Source organism: Lycium ferocissimum, chromosome 2, assembly GCF_029784015.1.
Source record: "Lycium ferocissimum isolate CSIRO_LF1 chromosome 2, AGI_CSIRO_Lferr_CH_V1, whole genome shotgun sequence".
Classification (NCBI taxonomy): domain Eukaryota; kingdom Viridiplantae; phylum Streptophyta; class Magnoliopsida; order Solanales; family Solanaceae; genus Lycium; species Lycium ferocissimum.
In genome coordinates this window covers 64,400,654-64,417,318 of record NC_081343.1, presented here as the reverse complement: position 1 = coordinate 64,417,318, position 16,665 = coordinate 64,400,654, and the positions used below count along the sequence as shown (strand labels likewise).

The following is a 16,665-nucleotide window of genomic DNA, read 5'->3' as shown; positions in this document are numbered from 1 at the left end:
CTATTGGATCTGAAAATTTCTTGTTGGAGGCTTCTTTTGAAATGTTAAGAATGGAGATTGCATGTACTTTGAAAAAGCTTTCATTGTGAATAAAGAATAGGAAGATTATACAATAGGGATTTCAAGAAAGAGTATACATCCCATAGTGACCTTTATGTTTGATAAGAATAATAGTGGTTTTAAAAATTTATTTTATTATAATTTAAGATTTTAACTGTAGATCTAAATAACTGGGGGATTTTTGAAATCCCGTTACCAATAAGAGAACGGAAGATTTTTAATTTTCTATTTTTGCAACACATGTATGGAGAAAATCTGAAAATAGGGTTCGTCGCATATAATTGTCTTAGTAAAAGGATAAACAAGTTTTTTATCTTCTCTTTTTTCTTGAAGTGTCTTGTGTTGAAACATGAGAAATATTCAAATTGGCCTTTGAGCAGTTAGCAGCCCGTTTGTTTTGTCAAGTTCCATTAGAGATTGGACCAAAACCACTCACCTTATTTAATTCAATGTTAAATATGCTATGTCCACTAAGACAGGGACCAAAATAGGAGTTATGCAATAATATAGGGATTAAAACCACCATTTTCCCTATTAAAAAAATCACAATGGCCAAAAACTTTAAATTTCCGATGAGGCTTTCGAAACCTATATATATATATATATATTTTTGGAAAAGGGCTAAAATTGCCCTTCAACTATTGAAAATGGAGCAACTTTACCCTGTGTTTGGAGATGTTATAAAAAATAACCCTACCGTTAATAAAATGGATGACTTGTAGCCTTCAAAACTAACAGAACTCCATGTCACTTTTTGACCCATTTTTTTACCTTACTAATATAATTGCCTACGTTGACTAATAAAAACATAGGCATTTTCTTCTTCTTCTCCATCTTTAAAGAAGTCTTCACTGTGTCATTCAATGGTTAAGTTTCAGCCTCATTGGAAACGAGCCACCGCAGCTCCGTCGATTTCAAGCTCTTGTTGATAATCATCTCCATGAACCACTTCCTCAAAGTCCAAATTCAACAGTCAATTCTAGTCTAATGTCAACTGAACAAACCCAGTAAGTTGTCTAGACCCAAGTGAGCATACGAGAAGAATCAGCCCAAATAAATCATAGAAAGAGATAAAAGCGAGGAAGAGAAAGAGAATAAGGATCTCTATTGCACCAAATTTTCATTAATAAGAGAGAGATTCAAGGAAATTGATTTTATATTAAAATGTAAATCTGCGTGAAAGATGCCGCCGGATTTGACTTTGAGAGGAAAGGATCGTTTTCTTTTGTGAAATTGAAAATGGAAAATGCATGGATAATTCATGCTTTGCTAATTTTATTTGTTCCTTGTTGTGTGTTAGTTTTTTTTACCCTCTAAATGGAATCAGAATTTGGAATGCTTGGATTTTATTCTTGAAAAATAAAAATAAAATGCTTCAATTTGATGATATGTTTTGCAGTTTGCAAGGCATCAGGTGCAATGAATCTGCGATTAGATAATGGAAGCAAGTTAGAATTTGGAGATAAAATTCTGATAAAGAATCTCTTGTTACGCATAACAAATAGATGATAGTCAGTTTTAACTGTGCATGATCATTATTCTATCAATAAAGTGTTTATTATATGTAACTGGCGGAAGAATATAAGTTAAAAATGGCATGGAGGTCTGTTAGTTTTGAAGGGTAAAAGTCATTATTTTATTAACGGTAGGCGTATTTTTGATACTATTTCTATACTGAAGGTAAAGTTGCTCCATTTTTAATAGTTGAAGGGCAGTTTTGGCCCTTTTTCCGTTTTTTTTTTTTTTTTTTTTTTTTTTGTTGCTAAAATGGCTGCCACATAATTTTAAAAACTCTTCTTATCGTGACTTAATCACCTTTTTTTATTTATTTCAAATTTATTAATAAAAAATCAAACTGCATAATTATGTTTTTAACCACTTCATTTGAATATGATATTAAATTATGATGTGTACATCATCTAGAAATAATATCATTTACACCCTAATGGATAGAAAACAAAGCTAGTGAAATATTAGATCTTTAAAAAAAAAAAGTATCTTAATCTTAAGAAAAATAAGAGCGACAAAATGGGAATAGGTTTGAGGAAGAACTTACAGTTGATAAGAAGTATAAAAGGAAATTTGATAGGTCACCTTCTGAATGTAATTACCAGGGGTGTTAATGGTTCGGTTCGGTCGGTTATATCGTCCCAATCATCTCAATTCGGTACGATTCGGTTACTTTTCATATTTTTAAACGTCATCTAACGGGTAGTGCAACCGATAAAATTTGATAGAACAAAAGTTACAATAGAATGAAAGTGTTTTTCCCTTTGTAATGTCCTACAATGACAATTAACAGAAACAATATATTTGTTATATTTACCATAATCACATGACACACCACTCTTATTATAAGGGTGTATGAAAATTTATACTACTAAATTAAATTTAAATTTGACATAATTGATTTCGTTGAAGAATGAAGCTTTTGTACTTTAACATCTATTTTACTATGGATAGTCTGTTTTAACTGTACATGATCATTATTCTATCAATAAAGTATTTATTATATGTAGCTAGCGGAAGAAGTTTCACACGCGCGCAGGCGCACACATACACAATTATTGTGATGGATTGAGTATTGTGAAAGTCCTCAAAGTCCAGTAGCCCACAATTATTGTTGATGGGTTGAGTATGAAATCCGTTGCTATGCTGAAACTTAAAGTTTAGATAATCACAAAGAACAAAGTAGTTACGAGTACTTGAGTTGTTGTAGCAGCGGTAATAGATTTTAGGTTTGATATTGTACCCCCTTTTAACAAAATTTACACAAGTACCAAGGTACAAGAATTCTTTTTATACTTACTATTTAAACTTACACATATAAAAATTATATATATACATGCATTCGGTTCGGTTCGGAAATTTTTTGATATTTTTTATAAAGTAAAAAATCCAACTTAATTATTCGGTACGGTTATAGTTTCATACCAAAACCTACGGTATCCATAAAAAAAATTAAAAATCGATTCGATAAGTGCAACTTCAATTTCAAAATTTTACAATTGTTTTGAACTGTAGTAATTACAACATGGTGCAAACCCAAAACTGGAGGTGTAATTGTAATAATTAGCTCGAATGATTAGCTTTTGGACCCCTTAGTAATATTCAAGCGCCATTTGAAGTCTAATTTGGGAATAGCCACTTTTTAAGGTGGAAATAATAGTTGACAAAAATATTCCTGGCTAAAACACGGAACAAATCCAGCATAGGGCGCTCGAATAGGAATTTTACAAGCAATAACTCCGGCACTGAAGTTCGAAGAACTCCTAGAGTTACAAATGTGCAAACAAACCCTGGAAAAGAATCTAAGTTTTGGATTGTGCCATTTCAAACTTCAGCATTTCATCCTAAGTCTAAACTGCACTAATACATAGAAGCTGTTGGCAAAGCTATTATGATTCGGGATTTAATCACTTTTGAGATATTAGTGTTGGGAATAAAAGTCACAAATACATATTCACGAATTTTTCAAGATAAATACGGGGGTTTGAACACTAATTTATTGGTTAAATTACCTTTTAAAATGGTGGCTCCGCCCCTGAGTCCAAGCTCCAAGGACTTTCACGTAGTTTGAAATATCTATCATGAATGAAATAAATATTAAAGGGCTCTTTGTGAAATAGATATCTTGAAGACAGATGTAGTTACGGAGAAGGGGTTCATCCAAAGCTCCTTCACCGAGAAATCCAAATTGTATATGTTAAGGCTAAAACTATTATAGATATATAATAGATGATCAGCCCCTTAATAAAAATTCTGTCTTCGCCACTAGGTATCTTTTGAACTCCATGTCCTTAAAGTTTAAACAAGCCTTGTTAAAGAAAAAAAAAATCGATAAGTGCAACTTCAAGTTCAAATTTTTCTAGAGTTTGAACCGTGTCACTTCCAACTTCAAACATTTTCTGATGTCCCTGTAATTCCAAGTTGTGCGGTACACCCAGTTTCTATATTTTAGTCTAAGAGTATGATCATTCAAATGATATTTCTGGACTAAAAAAGTGACTAAAGAAATTACTTGGCCAGACAAAGAAACAAGCAATATCGAGATTACACTCAGATGCCAATCATGTGGCTTTATAAGCACATGAGAGTTTCAAATATAACTTAACAATATGTTATCGGGAACAACTGATCCTAAGGAAACAACTGCACTAATACATAGAAGCTGTTGGCAAAGCTATTAAATTCTTTTATCACTTTTGAGATATTAGTAAAACAGATGCTGCATCCTTTGTGGTCTGGAGCTATAACCAGTTTCTCCAGATTCATTGAATGCTCAGGCAAAAACTCCAAGAGTTGAGGGAGTTCTGCTCTGTGGATACGATTACAAAACGATGAAATAACCTTCACCTTCTTCAAATTCTGCAAGGAAACTTTGAATATGTTTTCTTACCAGGAGAAGTAGTTGTCCTCCGACACATCAATGTCTTCATCCACAAAACATTCGCAGTACTATAGATACAGAAGAGGCACAAATATAGTGTCGAAATTGAGTTACACACACCAAAAAAAAAAAAAAAAGAAGTATTGTAATCAACAATTGACATGTAAATGAAAATGCTGTTCAGAAATAAAATTTGGCAGGTGAATTTTTCTTTAGGGGTATTAATAACATTTTTTTTGATAAGGTAAGATTTTTCTAAAAAACAATATCAAGATGATACTATGAAATTACAAGGAAAAAGCAGTCTAGATTAGAAACCTAAGTAGTCTAGTATGTCCACCATGTTATCTAAATTAATGACAACATTTCCATCTTTCCAAAAATACAACTGGTGCAAACAACTATATTTCACAGATTGCAACTGCTCCTTTTTTGCCTTCAAAACACCTCAAATTTCTTTCTTTCCATATAGTCCAAGCTCTGCTAAGAGGAATAGCTCTCCAATCTTCTTTAGGGATGCATCAGGACATAGCTCTCCAGATCACCTTGTCCAATGAATACCAAAGCTAGCTATGAACATGGTTCACACCTGCCATATAAATTCACAATGAACAAAAATATGGTCCACAGATTCAGAAGCTCTCTCACACAAGTAGCATCTGCTGCACATTATCCAGCCCCCTCTCTTCAAATTTTCTTGCGTTAGACAAGCACCATGAGACACTAGCCACCCAAAGAAATCAGCTTTTGTTGGGACTGTGGTCTTCCAGATCATCTTTCAAGGCCACTTTTGTGATTGTCCTGGCTGAATGGCATTTAGAATATTATAAAATGAGCTGACAGTAAAAGAGCCTCTTTTACCCCCATCCCAGATTAAGATATCTTTTCTATTTGGAATTAACACTACTGATTGCAGTTTCTGGATAAATAATCAACTTATTGCATTTCTCTGTCAAAGAGATTCCTTCTGAACTGAGTTTCATCCTGAATCAATAAATATATCAGCTAAGAGGAATTTCGGATTATAGGTCAATCTGTACAAATTGGGAAATTGATTTTTCAGCAAACCATAACCATCCCAATTATCTTCCCAAAGTCTGATCTTTTTCCCATTGCCTACCCTCAAAACAACATACTTGTTGAATTCATCCCAAAGATTGCAAATCTGTCTCCAAACAGCAACTCCATATGGAGTCTTCACTGTTTTAGGCTATGCTGCTCGGACTCTTCGAAAATGTGGCACGGTGCGTGTCGGATCCTCCAAAAGTAGTGCATTTTTGGAGGATCCATCACGGATGCGGCAACATTTTTGGAGAGTCCGAGCAACATAGGTTTTAGGTGCCCAAAAGCCCTCTCTTCCATAAATCACCTCTACCACTTCTTTCCAGGGAACTTTTTTCCCATCATTAAACCTCCATAGCCATTTACTTAGCAAGCTTTGATTATGAGGTCTAAGGTTTTTAACCCCCAGACCCCTTTCCTTCTTATGTTTTGTCACTAAATGTTGTTCTCCATAGTCTTGATTGACGAGACTCGTAGCGGACTTAACGCTAAGCTTTGATTATGAGGTCTAAGGTTTCTAACTCTCAGACCCCCTTCCTTCTTATGTTTTGTCACAATGCTCCATTTAACTGAATGGTTTTTCCTCCTTTCTGCATTGCCTTCCCATTTTTTTTCGCATTACTACCGAATTGTTTCTCTTGTTCTTGTCTTTCGAAAATGTGCCTCCCTACCTCCCGCCTTCTGATCTTATTTAACTGAATGGTTTTTCCTCCTTTCTGCATTGCCTTCCCATAGGAATTGCCTTATGATCTTGTCAATAATCTTCTCCACACTAGCTGGCATAGAAATCAGCGACATTAGATAGGTAGGAATGACATCGAGAACACAATATACTAATGTCAATCTGCCCCCAAATGATAGGTATTGTTGCTTCCAAGGAGCCAACTTTTTTTTCACACTTCTCAATTACACCTTTCCACACAGATTTGTCTTTGAATTTAGCACCTAAAGGCAATCCCAAATAGGTAGTAGGTACTTTTTCAATCTTGCAACCCATGATATCAGCCAGCATAGTAATATCACTGTCGACATTCAGAGAAAACAAGGAACTCTTGGCCAAGTTGATTTTTAATCCAGTCACTGCTTCAAAAGCCAACAAAACCACCCTCAAGTGTAGCACTTGTTCTCTTTCAGCCTCACACATCACCAAGGTAGCATCAGCATAAGGCTATGGGAAATTTCTATAAAGTTTCCTGAATGACCCGCCATTCTAAAGCCTTTAATCCAAACGTTTCTCACAGCAGTTATAACCATCTGACTCAACACCTCCATAACTCAAAGAGAAACATTTTGCGCGACCCCGTAAAATAATGAGATATATCACTTATAAACACTTTAGGAGAAGTACTACAATTTCTATGCCAAATAGAATTGACTGTGCTATACTTCTGCTACCGAGTCCTTGTACTCAGCTGTGTAAATTTCTGCATCTTCTAGATGCTTTTAATGATATAATTTAACTTCATCTAAAAAAAATTCCATACCAAACAGAATAAGAACTAATTAAATACTCATTGAAAAAGGAAGCATCTTCACTGCAGCAACAATTTGGTCACATATATCTCTAGAAAAAGAAGAAAAAGTATGATCCCCACCCCGCATCCGCTCAGTATCAAAGGCCTGAAATCCAAGGATATATTACGCCTCAAAAGGTGATGAGTTCTGGTGGTTATAAAATTTTCTGCAACTACATAAAGGATGGAACCTATATCATGAAACATAATTACCTCTAACTAAATGGAACAAAGAAAAAGACGTAAGAAATATCTCGGAGCAAGAAATCAATTGAAAACGTACCGGCATATTAGGAAATATCGTCAAATTCTCCAGATAAGGAGTCGACCTTAAGGGGCTGTCTATACCAGGAAGCAATAATTTTGTAATACGAGAACTTATCGTCAACCATTTCACTCCAGCAATGGTAACGAGAGGTCTTCCTCTTCCAAAAACATGTCGGGAATCACCTAACAGAAGAGAGAAGCAGAATCGAAGGTAAGTACGTTGAGTATCATGATACCAAAGTTACAGGGCTTATAAATTAACATCCCAAACTTATGCTATAAACTTCCACCCTTTACAACCCACTCCCCCAAGAAAGAACGTTAAAATTGTTCTCTTCCTTCAAACTTTGACGAGCCTCTGAATTTCGATAGCTTCATACGTTGTACTAGAAAACAAACGTACTTTGTAAGTTAATTCAAGAAATTCTACTTATAAAATTACAATGTGATTATTATATCCAACTAAACTTGTTTTAGGTTCAGACTAATCCTTACGAAGTTAGCAGGGAAACCTTTACAGTAAATAAAATTTGGGGGAAAACATAAATGATTTATTAAAGAAAGAATTTAAGTTGACCTCTAAAGAAACCATTAAACACAAGCTCGGCCAAATGGAGCGCCACATATTTATCGATATTTATTTTTCTAAATTCTTGTTATCTGCTTAGATTCAACAATTGACAAGAAAACATGAGGAAATGTATCTGTTCAGAAATATGGGCATGTGTTTTCTCTCTGTGTACAAAGCTATTACACCAGCTACATCTCTTTGCTCATCAAGGTTTGTTACTTGTAACTGGTTGCATTTCTAACCCAAGAAATCACAATTTGATCTGCATCGTTAAGTTTAGAGACGTGGCAATAAAAATTATTACTCATCACCAATTACTTAAAAAAGTTATTGACGTCCATGAATAGTGAAGAGAACATTAGTTATTAAAACATCATCTTTAAATTCGATCGACAAAGCAGGAATAAGATTCCACAGCATCATGCAAAGAGCAGATATCGACAAGGGGAAAAACGAATGGCTACAGTGGTTGACTTGCAATAAAGCAAAGGCACCCTCTAAAACTATTTGCTGCTTTTTGGGGTTACAACCTATTTCTCAACATGGCTGTTGGTCTAATCTTCATAACATGGTAGGTCTAGTTGTTTTCTAATATGCTTAATATTTCAGTTTCATTCAGATCTATTAGAAAATAATTCTAGATTCTCAATAACTTTAGCAATTAGTGCTAAAAAGAACTAGTAATGGTTGTACAATTTTTTTGGGTTTCTCACTTGTCTCTTTTACGTTTACTATCAGTGTAACCTTCAGAGCGCTATTGATTTCTATTCTTCTAAGAACTTGTAGCTGCCAACTTAAACCAATAGAAGGAACGAATATTTAACCTCGCACACTAGACAAAAACTGTATGAGTTAATTTAATAGGAAATAAATCAAAGGCTAATTAATCAGGTTCACAACCTTTATTTGACAGAATCATGACCCCATCCTACAACCAGGTTCATCAGCTCTGACCTTTCATGAGAAATAGGGGAACTCATGAATAGATCATCAATATCAATGTAGGAGATAGAAAGAGGAGCTACATTCACAATCAGCATAAAAAGACTGGAGACATTTGGGACTGATAACTGACCTTGATAAACCAGGATGAGACCATTAGCTCATTAACACAACGTACGCTTACCAAAAGATCTTTCACTATGGTTTCATCAATTACATCATATTTATCGCGGCAGAAAAGTAAGATTGGGATGGACCAAAGATGACAAGTCCCCGAGCCTAATTTCCATACGATCAGAATCCCCAGAAATCTTTAAATGTCGAAAATATGGAGTAACAATCACCTTCGAATGAACCCCAATCTACGTCAGGATGATCGTGATCGAGCAATAGCAGCCGCATACATTTTGGAGAAGTCATGTGCAAACTATTAAAACCACAAAACCACATAGCTGCAACGATTCCAATTGAGGACAATTTGACATTATTTGTTCAATGTGTTCATCCCGGAGAAACAAATATCCCAGCGCTAAACTCTTCAGGGATGTCCAATTTAGAACACAATCTTCTGATATTCTGCAATTCCTGCAATCGAGTTTTAGAATCGATGAGCTGCTGCAGAGAAATTGTGGCAAGCTATAGGGTTAGTTCAGTCGCTTCAACAGTATACCATTTATTCAGGTAGAAATCCTCTACTTTCTTATTCACAACAAATTCAAGACACTTGTCAATTTGGGACTATAAGACACGCCATCATCATAGTCAAACGCGAAATTTAGACAGATTTTTAATGCTAGAGCAGTTAAGGAGAGGTAGTACATTGTCTATGAAGGGCCTTATTAATACCTCTAGACTTCTATCGACAACCTTATTTATGACATCGAGGATTTAAATTGGTCAGACAGCTCGTCAGTGAGCAAATTTATTTCCTTTTTTTCCATTTCAAAAAGGAAATAAATTTGCTCACTGTCGAGCTATCTGACCAATTGAAATCCTCAATGTCATTAATAAGGTTGTCGATAGAAGTCCAGAGGTATTGCCACAGAATCAGAGATGGAGGCAGTAGATGGAGCAGGGGCAATAAATGGTAAAGTTAAGCTTTTAATGTTCCTACGTTTTCTAGTTAAGAGCAAATCTTGATAGTTCCTGATTTTCCTGTTGTGCTTTATTTTATTTTATTTTATTTTTGATAAGGACGCTGTGCTTTATTTTTCTTTCATGCTTGCTTTATTTTTTTGACCTCTTACAAATCATACAGTATTTCCAAGACTAAATAAACCAAGCAATCAACCAGGACCATATGGATATGGTCATCTCTTTCCAATTCTCTTGTTAGTTGTCGTTTCTTTAGCGCCATAAAACGCCTAACTTTTTCTTTTTTCTTCTTTCTTTCAACAATTACTCGCTTCTCTCTACAAATACAACTCAGAGATATATCAAGATCTCTTTTGTTCTTTTCCTTCTTGATATTTGTGCTTCATATTTTCTCCTCTAAGATGTGTTTACAACAATAACAACAATAATTGTGCATCAATACATTTTGTATTTAAAAAGTACTTTACGTTGAAAAGGGTCTATTGGAAAGGTAGAGGTAAGGTCTCATACATCTTACCCTCCCCAGACCCCACTTGTGGGATTTCACTGGGTATGTTGTTATTGTTTTGTAAGGGCCTATCGAAACAACCTCTCTACCCCACAAAGGTAGAGATGAGGTCTGCGTACATCCTACCCTCCCCAGATCCCACTTGTGGGATTACACTGGGTATGTCATTGTTGTTGTAAAGTTTTAAAACAGGTATTATGACTGAAATAGAGTGAAATAATGACAATATATAAGTTCCAAAATAGTCATCATCAGTGAAATAGGTATCTTTTGAACCCCATGTCATGAAGCTCGACCAAGTCTTGCTATAATTGTTTTTTCGATAAGTGGAACTTGACAGTTCCAACTCCAAGAACATTTCCTGGTGTCCCTGTATTCCGAGTTGTGGGAATATATTCAAAGTTTTAAAGGTTTCTGTATTTTAATCGAATGATGTTTCCCACTAAAAGTGGTTAAACTTTAATTAGTTCTAAAATGCTGGCGAAAGCTTTGATTAGTGGTTCAAAAAGTTGCTATTCGCTCATTTCTTTGGGTGTAATTGCAAGCCTTTAATTAACGTCAATTCAGCGTTGACCAAGAGATTACTTGGTCAGACAAATAAACAAGCAAAATCCTGATAACACTCAAATCCCAATCAGGTGGCTTTCTAAGCACATGAGAGTTTCAAGTATAACTGAAAACACATATTCTAGGGAACAACTCATCCTAAGGAAACGACTGCACTATTAGAAGTTCTTGGAAAAGCTAACAAATTCTTTCTAAGTTTTGAGATATTAGTAGAACAGATGTTGCACCCCTTGTGCGGTGGCTCTATAACCAGTTTCTCTAGATTCATTGCATGCTCAAGCAAAAACTTCAAGAATTGAGGGAGCTCTGTTGTGTCAGCTCTGGGGCAACAACTACCAAATGGTGAAATAACCTTTATGTTCTTCAAATTCTGTAAGGAAACTTTGAATATGTTTTCTTGCAAGGAGAGGTAGCTGTCTCCCAGCAAATCAATGTCTTCCCACCAAAAACATTTTTTGTACTATAGAAACAGAAGAAGCACAAATCAAGTTAGGTGGTAAGCTTAACAGCTATAACTTTGAAATTAAGTTACACACACACAAAAAAAAAAAAAAAAAAAAAAAAAAAAAAAAAAAAAACTGAAACAACATATAAGTAACACTTTTAATCAACAATTGACATTTAAATCAAAATGCTTTTAAGAAATAAAAATCGGCAGACGAATTTTTCTTTAGGGGAATTAATAACATTTTTATGAGACATTTCAAGGGGACACGTAAAATAGTAAGATAAATCGCTTATAAACACATAAGGGAAAGAACTATGATGTTGCCATTGAGGCTGTAGGCGATCAATAGACATCTGATAGTAACATTTCTATGCCAAACAAACTAAGAAATAATTAAATACACATCGTCAAAGGAAGCATCTTCAGTGCAGCAACAATGTGATCACATCTATTTAGAAGAAAACAAAAAGAAAGTGTGCATCCACAGTAGGTATAATATACAGTATGTTCAGTATCAAAGGCCTGAAATCCAAGGCTATATTACGCCTCAAAAGGTGATCAATTTTGGTGGTTATAAAATATTCTTCAATTTCATTAAGGATGGAACCTATATCATGAAACATAAAACTAAATGGAACAAAACAAACACAGGAAATACAGTTAAAGAGTGAAAAAGACATAAAGATATCTCGAAGCAAGAAATCAATTGAAAACATACCAGCGTATCAGGAAACATCATCAAATTCTCCAGATACGGAGTCGATCTTAAGAGGTTGTCTATACCGGGGAAGGAACCTTTTGGAATACAAGAACTTATCGTCAACCACTTGCACTCCAGCTCTGGTAAGGAGACGTCTTCCTCTTCCAACATCAAATCGGAAATCACCTAAACACAAGAGAGAAGCAGAATAGAAGGCAAGTACACCGGGTATCACGATAAAGTTACAGGGCTTATAAATTAACATCCCGAACTTATGGTTTAAACTTCCACCCTTTACTCTTTACACCTCAGTACCCCAAAAAAGAATATTAAAATTTTTCTCTTCCTTCGAACTTTGAATAGCCTCTGAATTTTGATAGCTTCATAAGCTGTATTAGAAAATAAACGTACTTTATAAAGTAAATACAAGGAATATAACTTTAAAAATTACAGCGTGATGATTATATCCAACTAAAGTTTTTTAAGTTGTTACCTTGTCAAAAAAAAAAGTTGTTTTAAGTTCAGAATAATCCTTACGAAGTTAACAGGGAAACTTTTATGGTAAATAAAAGTTGGGGGAAACAGAAGTGATTTACTAAAGAAAGAATTTAAGTTGACCTCTAAAGAATCCATTAAACACTAGCTCGACCAAATAGAGCGCACACTTGCCGATATTTATTTTTCCAGTTTCTTATTACCTGCTTAGATTTAAAGTTTGACAAGAAAACATGAGATGTATGTGTTCAGAAAAAAGAGCATGTGTTTTCTCTCTGGGAAGAGAGCTACATCTCTTTGCTGATCGAGGTTTGTTACTTGTAACTGGTTGCATTTCTAACCCAAGGAATCACAATTTGATCTACATCATTCCAATTTCTTAAAAACGTTATTGACGTCCACGAATAGTGAAGAGGAGATTAGTTGTTAAAACATCATCTTTAAAGTTGATTGACGAAGCAGGAATGAGAGTCCACAGTTTCATGCCAAGAGCGGATATCGACAAGGGGCAAAAGGAATGGCTATAGTGTTTGACTTGCAATAAAGCGAAGGCTCCCTCTAAAACCATTGACTGCTTTTCATTGGGTTAGAACCTATTCTTCTCAACATGGCTGTTGGTTTAATCTTCATACACATGATATCTCTATTTGTTTTCTAATATGCTTAATATTTCAGTTTCATTCAGATTTTTTACAAAATAATTCTAGATTCCCTGTAGCTTAGTATAAAATTACTAGGGTTAAAAATTAGTGCTAAAAAGAATTATTAATGGTTGTACCATTTTTTGGTTTCTTGCTTGTCTCTTTTAACTTTACCCTAAATCAGTGTAACCTTCAGAGCGCTATTGATTTTCTATTCGTGTAAGAACTTGTAGCTGCCAACTTAAACAAATAGAAGAAGGCACCAATATTTCACCTCGCATACTAGTCCAAAACTGTATGAGTTAATTAATATGATGAATCAAAGGCTAATTGATCAGGTTCATGACCTTTAGTTGACAGAATCATTACCCATCCCATAATCAGGTTGATCGGCTCTGACTTTACATGCATAATTGGGGAATTCATGAATAGATTATCTATATTAATATATGAGATAGAAAAGAGGAGCTACGTATATTCACAATCAGCATAAAAAGACTGGAGATATTTGGGACTGTTAACTGACCTTGATAAACCAGGATGAGATCGTTAGCTCATTAGCAAAACGTACGCTTACCAAAAGATCTTCCGCTATGGTTTCGCAAATTACATCATCTTGGTAGAAAGTAAGATCGGCATGGATCAAAGATGACAAGTCTTCGAGCCTAATTTCCGTACGATCAAAATTCCCAGAAATCTCTAAATGTTGAACATATGGAGCAACAATTTCGAAGCAACAAGCACCACAAGGATCCTCCAATGAACCCCAATCTCCATCAGAATGAGCGTGATCGATCAGTTCCAGTCGCCTACATTTTGGAGAAGTTATGTGCAAACGATGAAAAATACAAAAGCCACATAGCTGCAAAGATTCCAATTGAGGACAATTCGACATTATTTGTTCAATTTGTTCATCCCTGAGATACAAATATCCAAGCGATAAACTCTTCAGGGATGTCCAATTTAGTACACAATCTTCTGATATTCTGCAATCCATGCACTCGATTTTTAGAATGGATGAGCTGCTGCAGAGAACTTGTGGCAAGCTATAGGATAGGTCATATTCAGCTACTTCATGAATATACCATGTATTCAGGTGAAGCTCCTCAACATTTTTATTCACAGCAAATTCAAGCAACTCGTCAATTTTGGGACCATAAGACATGCCATCATCATAGTTGAATGAGAATTCTAGATGGAACCTTTTAAAGCTAGAGCAGTTAAGGAGAGGTAGTACATTGTCAATGAAGGAAATGAATTTGTTCACTGTCGAGCTGTCTGAATAATCGTGCTTCTGATTATAAATAAAGTTGTGGATACAAGTCCAGAGGTTTTGCCAACGTTTAGAGAGAATAGTTGTTTTACAGGCATCAGTTATAGGCAATAGAGAAAGAATTCGGACAATAAGAGCATCAGGAAGCTTACTAATCCAATCGATGCTGCCAGTTTCTGTCTCAATCTTCACATTTTTCTGAGGTGGATTTTCAAGAATCAGGCCTCCAACATCAACAGAACTGCCAGGGGATTGGTCTTGGTCGCCCATGGGTTAGTCACGCTACTTAGCAATTAGGGCTAAGATAGGGGTAATTATGGGGCATCATCAGTGGGAATTGGGGATTAAGTTTTTACTAATTTGCTATTCCGCTTAAATCAGTCTCATGGTTAATTTATATTTACTTTTAGCCCACTACTTTCTGTTATGTCATTTTTAATTTCTAACTAACAATACTAGAGAATTTAAAGATATGGAGTGAGGGGCAATAGATGGTAAAGCTAGGCTTTTGATTGTTCTAAGTAGGCGTTTGACCACGCAATTTGAAATCATCATTTCATTTTTTGATTTCATATCATCGGTTGTTTATGAAATTTGCAATATATAACATATTTCAAATCCCAATTTTTTTTAAAAGTAGGATTTGGGATTCCAATTTCAATTTTTTTTTAATTTAAAAGTTGATTCATAAGTTTATATTTGGTAAAAAAAGATCCATAAGTTGATAGATATATTTTTAAATGAAAAACTTGACTCAAAGTAACAACATTGGTTCGTTTTCTCGGTCATCAGATCGGAAACGCATGTTTGACTTGAAGAGATTGTTAAATGCTACCATGTGAGAGAATTATATTAAAAAGTAGTTATACAACTCATGTTCAATATTCCTTTTATTAAACTAAAGTTCGATCGATAGTTATCGTATTTTTTAGAAATGTCTTCTAGTAGCGTATTAACCTTGTTATGAATTATGGTTTGCTCATTTGGTAAGATTGTATAATAATTGGGAAAGTTCTGATAGTGATCACAACTTGTGAGATTTTCATGTTTATGAGACAAAATACTACTTAAGAAATTCAAATTGCATGTCCAAACAATACTTCAACTTCAAATCAATTTGATTCATGATTTCAAATCATGTCCAAATGGGGAGTTCTTTGGTATGACTAGTTAAGAGCATCTTGATAGTTACTAGTTTTCCTGTCATGCTTTATTTTTCTATTGGAAACAGCCTCCATACCTCTCAATGTAGGGGTAGGGTCTGTGTACACTCTACCCTCCCCTGACCCACCATGTGAGATTATACTGAGTATGTTGTTGTTATTGTTGCTAGCTCTAATTTTGTTGAGCTTTTACACATCACAAAGGAGATGTGAATTTATCGGTGTGAGAATGGCATGTTCATTAGGGATGAACTTTTTTTTACAGCTATTATGATTCTATCGTTTTAACGGCATTGTTTATATATAAAGAGAAAAATACCGTTTTACCTAAATGAATTCTTTTTGGAAAGATTAGAGCCCCTGAAAATATCATCTATAAATTTTTTAGTGAAAAATACCTACAATATTCAATATTAAAGTTTTCAAATATACCCCTGTCTTCAAGGAAACATTTGTCAACAATATTAAAATTATATTGTTTTTATTTTAGAAAGGTGAGAATAAAAATATACCCGTGATAATTATCTACATCTCCAAACCGTAACCACTAATAATCCAATGATTGAATTTTCCCTTGTCCACAAAATTAAACTTTAATGGACATATATTGGGGGAACAAATTGAAGCGGAACCAATTTGTTCCTCTATCTTAATTACAACTTAACAAAACTTCCTCGAAATAGTATATACAGTCCTCCTCGTTGATCCCTATGATTGTATACAAAAGAGACAAAACTTGCAACATTACAACACCGACGAAAGTAGATTTATTTGTAAATATAAAAAATGGGAGGGGAATCTATTTTCTTTATTTTTCTTTATAAATGTTTCACTATATAGTTTTCCATGTTCTTTTTCAAAATCATAATTTTTTTGACCCTTTTCCCTTGTTTATATATAACTAGAGAATAAATCCGTTAAATAAAACTTGGCTAAATATATAATTCTTTGGAAAGATTAGAGCCCACG

The 16,665-nt window shown here is 34.5% G+C and overlaps 2 protein-coding genes, 1 long non-coding RNA gene and 1 pseudogene across 3 annotated transcripts in view; 2 read left to right on the top strand and 2 right to left on the bottom strand.

The window, feature by feature from the left end:
- Positions 1 to 16,665, top strand: part of LOC132046774 (uncharacterized) — a 51,328-nt gene that overhangs the window by 23,593 nt on the left and 11,070 nt on the right. The window lies entirely within an intron of this gene.
- On the top strand, positions 5,411 to 6,119 carry LOC132048317 (uncharacterized). The gene is made up of 3 exons (XR_009412944.1): positions 5,411 to 5,545; positions 5,766 to 5,906; positions 6,026 to 6,119. It is a non-coding gene; the product is annotated as an uncharacterized LOC132048317 (long non-coding RNA).
- LOC132047873 (F-box/LRR-repeat protein At5g02910-like) lies at positions 8,780 to 10,163 on the bottom strand (annotated as a pseudogene).
- On the bottom strand, positions 11,110 to 14,803 carry LOC132047872 (putative F-box protein At1g49610). The gene is made up of 3 exons (XM_059438849.1): positions 13,787 to 14,803; positions 12,143 to 12,310; positions 11,110 to 11,436 (listed from the first exon to the last, which is right to left on the bottom strand). Exons 1-3 carry the CDS (start codon positions 14,801 to 14,803, stop codon positions 11,110 to 11,112), a joined length of 1,512 nt encoding a protein of 503 aa, XP_059294832.1.

Coding starts and splice junctions, on each gene's coding strand:
- LOC132047872 (XM_059438849.1), bottom strand. CDS start 14,803: ATGGGCGACCAAGACCAATCCCCTGGCAGTTCTGTTGATGTTGGAGGC. Junction 12,311..13,786: donor TCTCATCCTGGTTTATCAAG/GTCAGTTAACAG, acceptor TCTTGTGTTTAG/GTGATTTCCGATTTGATGTT. Junction 11,437..12,142: donor TGATGTTTCCTGATACGCTG/GTATGTTTTCAA, acceptor CTGTTTCTATAG/TACAAAAAATGTTTTTGGTG.